General features: G+C 42.3%; 1 protein-coding gene across 1 annotated transcript; it reads right to left on the bottom strand.

Moving 5' to 3' along the window:
* Nucleotides 1-1,407: 1,407 nt before the first annotated feature.
* Nucleotides 1,408-5,846, bottom strand: LOC111543166. The gene is made up of 3 exons (XM_026455463.1): nt 5,616-5,846; nt 2,107-2,206; nt 1,408-1,679 (listed from the first exon to the last, which is right to left on the bottom strand). The coding sequence occupies exons 1-3, from the start codon at nt 5,688-5,690 to the stop codon at nt 1,408-1,410; spliced, it is 447 nt and encodes a 148-aa protein (XP_026311248.1). The 5' UTR covers nt 5,691-5,846.
* Nucleotides 5,847-6,139: the final 293 nt, after the last annotated feature.

Below are 6,139 nucleotides of genomic sequence, written 5' to 3'. Positions count from 1 at the left end.
TCCCTCACTTAAACCCCCGTTCCAGCATGGCTCCTGCATCCCATAGCTCTGACTCCTTGTTTTTAGGGTGAGTGCATGTGAGAGATTACAGCTGGGACCACACTATGTTTACACCATGAGTTCTTAAGCAAAACCACAAAAGGAAACCGAAGTGTGCCAAGATGCACAAGACAAAGCTGTCAAATGAAACTGAGCAGCAGCAGAACAAGGACACGGGAGAGGAGGAATGGGAGGGAAGAAGGAAGGATGCACCATGTTTGCACAGGAGATGGCAGAGGAGTGCAGAGCAGCTGGCAATGAGGGGCCACCTGCCCTCAGAAGCGACAGCACCCAGAGCACTGGGCCAAGGCTCCCCACTGCCCCAACTGAGCTCAGTAACACCCGTGAGACAAGCCTCCCACCTCTTCCAGAAACAAGTTATCTAATGGCCTTTAAGGGCATAAAACCTGTACTTTTGGTGGGGTGGAAGGACCTTGGAAGAACACAGTAAATTACCAGAGATGGGACAGCTACAGAACTGAGCACAGAGACTTCTCACTTTAGATTAGTGGTCCTTCAGTTGGAGACGATGTCGTTCCCCAGGGGCATTTGGCAATGTCTACAGACATTCTGAATTGTCACAACTTGGGGGTTCCTGGCATCTAGGGGTTGGGGACCAGGGATGCTGCTGAACATCCTACGATGCACAGAACAGCCACCCCCCACACTCCAACACACAGCAAAGAAATATCCAGCCCAAAATGTAAATATGCTAAGGTTGAGAAACCTGACTTTTTTGATAGTGGTGCTGTGAATAAATCAAGTCTCTGACATCGACATATTATGGCACATTATATTTTCCAATGAAAATTACTGTCCTTCATTCTAAAAACTTTGGTCTTCATGTCCGTAAAACAGGCAGATAGCTCAAGGTTGTGCTTCTTTCCAATGACATTTTCCCTTTCCTAAATCAAACCAGTTCTAATGATACACTTCCTTTTCCTACCCTGGAGATTAATTTCATGTCCTCTGCTCAGAGACTGCGGCTTTGTTGTATGGGTGGCTGTGCTGCTGAGGGTGGGGCAGGACGTGAGTAAAGAAGAGAAGAGAGAGATGGTGGGAGAAAGTGTCCAGAATTGAAGAAACTGCACAAAAAGAGGTTTGTTATTCTGGCTGGCAAGCTGTACACATGTGCTTTTCAGTCCTGATTTCAGACCATCGGGCTGCCCTCTGCCCCCACAGCTGCCTGCTCCCTTGCTCCCCAGGAGGAGCTAGAGAAGGAGCAGAGGTTAGCCAGTGGAAGAGCTGGCAGGCAGCAGCTTCAAAACAGCTATGTCACTGGCAGGAGGAGGAAGAAGGTAAGATGCCAGGACTCTGGGGCTAGGAGGACACACACCAAGGAGGAGAGGACAAGCCAAGAGAGAAGCTTCAACATAACCCTGCACAGACCACTTTAGAACCAAGCCATGTTCTGTGGTGCCCTGCTTTCTCACCACCACCATCACTGTGGGCTTTTACCTCATTGTCATTTCTACAGTGCCTTATTGAGTGCTTTGATGTCTGGAACATCTTATTTATTCCATACAGAGCCCCCAAGCTGGAGTCTATCTTGCAGAAATTGACTTGGCTGGTTAAACTTGTTCTGTGTTTCCTGATCAGCAGTTTCAACAATTTCAGTGATGAAATGCAAACACCTGCAGCTGAGGAAGGGAAACATGTAAAGGACAGGCTGGAGTTGAGAGTGAAATTCTTGGCCTCCAAAGCAGTCAGGATTGTCTCTAGGACTTTCCCACACCCCTGACACTGTCCATGGTGCCCACTAGGGACACAGTGCACCTTTCCTTCCTTGTCATTAAGCCTTGCAACAAGTAGGCAGAGTAGATACAACCTTCTCCTGCTATACAGATGTAGAAACTCAGGTTAAAAGATGTTCTGTAACTTCCTAGAAGCAAAAGAGCCAGGAAAGCATTGTCAGGATTTGAACCCAGATAAGTGTGACTCCAAGGCTACAGGCATGCCACTTAATTTTACTTGTCTTCATCAGGAAGAGAAAATAAAAGGGCTGCAATGCCTAGCCCCAAGAGAGGACAGTTTTCTAGCATCATTCAAACTATTTTTTCTGCCTACCTCTTTTCCCACCTGCTCCCATACATTGTGAAGACTGGCAGGCCACCTTTCTGGGGAGTGTCTTCCTCTTAGTCAGCTCTTTCCCCCAGCTCACACCTCCCTAGAAACAGAGAGAAACCAGTGGGTCTCCTGTTAGTTCAGTGGTTCTCAAACTTGAGCTGCATTGAAATCACCCAAAGGGCAGGTTAGAGCACTAATTTCTGAGCCCTACTTCCAGATGTTTTGGGCTAGTAAGTGTTGCCATTCTTTTACAAGGCCAACATATAATTCCAGAGTTCTCCTTTAAAATCTGCAGGAATCAAAGATTTCCCCACCTCCTTTGAGAAACAGTTTAGTCAATGCTACCCTCTTGTTAAACCAAACAACCTCAATGTCTATGGCTGGGAGAACAAATAAATTACAGTATATTCACACAGAAGAAAACTGTAAAGCAATGAAAATTAATAAACTGCTGCTACTACATCAATATGGATGAATCTTGCAAATATCATTTTAAATGAAAATATCAAGTCACAAAACAATACCTATGATACAATGCCATCATACACTGAAATATGCATATATATTGTTTAGAAATATATGCATAAATGGTAAAAAATATAAAGAAAAATATTAAAATTATAAGAAAAAATAAATTCAGTGTGATTGCTACCTCTGGGGGAAAACATAAAGAAATAAATTGGAAAAAGCATTCAGTACAAATAAAGCAGTAGTATAAAACAGTAAAAACATAGTTCTTTTTAAAAGGTAGATCGTTGGACCAGGCACGGTGGCTCATGGCTGAAATTCTAGTACTTTGAGAGGCCAAGATGGGTGGATCACCTGAGATCAGGAGTTTGAGACCAGCCTGGTCAACATGGCAAAACCCCATTTCTACTAAATATACAAAAATAGCCGGGCATGGTGGCAGGTGTCTGTAATTTCAGCTACTCAGGAGGCTGAGGCACGAGAATCACTTGAAACAGGAGGCAGAGGTTGCAGTAAGCTGAGATCGCGCCACTGCACTCCAGCCTGGGTGACAGAGCGAGACTCCATCTCAAAAAATAACAACAAAAAAAAGTAGATCGTTGTTCATGGGTTTTTGTTTTACCACTATGTACCATCACTTACATATTATAAATATTCTTGTATAACTATATCATATTTGAATTAAAAATAAAATTTAAAGAAATTAAAATGTTAAGCATTCAGGGAATATATGCCAAAATGTTGCATTTCTTTTGGAAAATGGGAAGAGGAAGCATTACAGCATACTGTCATTTTCGATATTCTATAATTCTATATCATATTTGTTCTTCATGATGTTTCTATTTGAAAAAAGAATGAAGATTAAAGAAAAAAATACATTGAAGTCATGCAATGCGAAATATAAATTATGTATGATTTGTATGTACAAATTGTATGAGATGTATGTACAAATCATGTGAGAGGACATTCTGGACAAGGCAAGCTCCTGGCATTTGATAGATGCTAATGCTGCTTCTTTTTGCATTACAGGTTTAGACAACTGATGCTTGAGACACACCAAGGTACCTGCACACTAGAGGCTGCAGTCACCTCAGAAGAAAGATGCCCCCTGCTCTGGCTGGTCAAACGGAACCAAGTCCGTCTTCCTGAGAGGTTTGGTCCCCTTCAACCAGCTACAGCAGGGCTGGCAATGCCCAGTCCTTGGAGAAACAGAAGAGATTCAACTGCGATTGAAATTGCCTACTAAAACTTTCCTTGAGAAAACAATTCTGGTTTTTTCACCATACTTTTATGCCCCTAGAAAGGAAGAGAAAAGGAGTCCTGGAGTCAAAAGTGAGCAAGATTTTAATGCTCAACACACACTGTTTCGTGCCTTTGCACTCGCAGCTACAGCCACTCACATGCTTTAGACACACACACAGTCAGGAAAGAGTTTGAGGATGGAGACTGTACCAACCCTAAGTCAGCTGGGGGAAGAGCATGAGACATAGAAGACAGGGCTCCTGCTCACTAGGGGCTAACAGTCTAAGAAAAGAAATTAGACATGTAAATATGGTGTGATCCAACTGAATTGCAAGTCATAGCATGGCTAGTTGCAAGGCATAATTCTTCTTACCTATCCCACCAAATATGCCTAGCACATTATATATCATCAAGTCTCTATTGATCTATTCAGCCCAAGAAATCTGTTCACTAAGCAGTCATTTCTCAGTTCCCTGATCTGTAGAATGGGGATAATCGTACCTGTCACACCAGGCACAGTGGCTCATGCCTAAAATCCTAGCATTTGGGGTGGCTGAGACAGGGGATCGCTTGAGGCCAGGAGTTCCAGATCAGCCTGGTCAACATAGCAAGATGCTGTTTCTACCAAAAAAAAAAAAATTTTTTTGTTTTAATTAGCTGGATGTGGTAGTGCACACCTACAGTCCTAGCTACTTGGGAGGCTGAGGCAGGAAAATCACTAAAGCCCAGGAGATGGAGGCTGCAATGAGCTAAGTTCTCATAATTGCTACCTTTTACTTAGGAAGAATTCTGACCTGTCCTTCCAATTTATCTTTTAAGATGTGTATCTTTTATGGTGTGTGTCTAGAACTTAGATAGTAATAAGTAAACATTTGGGTTTTAAATTCTATAGACATATGTGTTCACATGCTGTATTCTGACACAAATGGAGTAGCATAAGTGCCTAGAGCCCACCATAGTGACCTCAGAGAAGAACACAGAGTTTACTTGCACAAATCTTTGCATTCAGGAAGACCGGGGTTTGAATGCTGACCCCCTAATTTATTAGCTGTGATATATCCTCTCTGCAGCTCAGTTAACATTGCACAAGCCTTAGTTTACTCATCTGTAAAATGGGGACAATGATATCAACCTCAGTTACCGTAAGATTTAAAACAGACAGTGTTAATAAAAAGCCAAATATAAGCCCTCAAGAAATGGTAGCTGTTGTTTTACTGTTGTAAATAGCGACAGCACAAGGACAATGCTGTGTCCACAGGCACTTGTATGTGGAAGAGAAGAGCCAAATTAAAAAAAAAATAGGAGACGAACTCAAAAAATAAATAAAGGTTCACTGTAGGGTTTTGGTTTTGTTGTTGTTTTGTTTTTGTTTTTGTTTATTTTTTGAGACAGGGTCTCCCTCTGTTGCCCAGATAGGAGTGCAGTGGCACTATCTCGACTCACTGCAACCTCTGCCTCCCAGGCTCAAGTGGTTCTCCTGCCTCAGCCTCCCAAGTAAGCTGGGATTACAGGCACGCCACTACCACCCAACTAAGTTTTGTATTTTTAGTAGAGACAAGGTTTCACCATGTAGGCCAGGCTGGTCTTGAGCTCCTGACCTCAAATGATCCACCTGCCTTGGCCTCCCAAAGTGCTGGGATTACAAGTGTGAGCCACCGTGCCAGGCCTATAGGGTATTTTTATATTCCAACTATTAATTCTACTAGCATGTAGCATATATGCATTCATCCTAGTATACATGACTAGTATATAATATGCTTTACTTTTTAAAAATGATTTATACATGAGACTGATCTTACCATCTTCAATATCCTGTCTGAAAAGCCTTCATTTGTGAGTGCTATTGAGATCACATGTCCTCCTGAGTAGGACATGGAGTGTGAAGGCCATGGAGTGGGTGTTCCAAAGGGCAGCACAGAATGGAGTTTAGCTTTAGTGTTGGGGACACACCACCTGGGCTCAAGTCCCAGCTCCCCTCTCTCCAGCTGTGCCACTTGAGCAAGTTGCTTGACCTCTCTGGGTCTTGGTTTCCTCATCTGTAGAGTAGAATATTGATAATAATATCTACTTCATAGAGTTTTTATGAGAATAAAATGAGAATACATGTAAAAGTCTGAAACCAGTATTGGGTACGTAATAATACATTCTTAAGAAGAGTCTTTATTTTTGACAATGTACCTGAAATGTTCCTGAAATTAAGTTGGCATTCAATAAAAACTTGTTCACTAAAAGATCAGCTTATTTGTTTATTTTAAGCACACACTATGGGATCATGTAATTTTTGGTTCACCTATTTCTACTTATCTCTTTCAATGCAGCACAC

Source organism: Piliocolobus tephrosceles, chromosome 5 (genome assembly GCF_002776525.5).
Source record: "Piliocolobus tephrosceles isolate RC106 chromosome 5, ASM277652v3, whole genome shotgun sequence".
In the NCBI taxonomy this organism is placed as follows: domain Eukaryota; kingdom Metazoa; phylum Chordata; class Mammalia; order Primates; family Cercopithecidae; genus Piliocolobus; species Piliocolobus tephrosceles.
The sequence above is the reverse complement of the archived record's forward strand: the minus strand, read 5'-3'. Positions and strand labels throughout refer to the sequence as shown.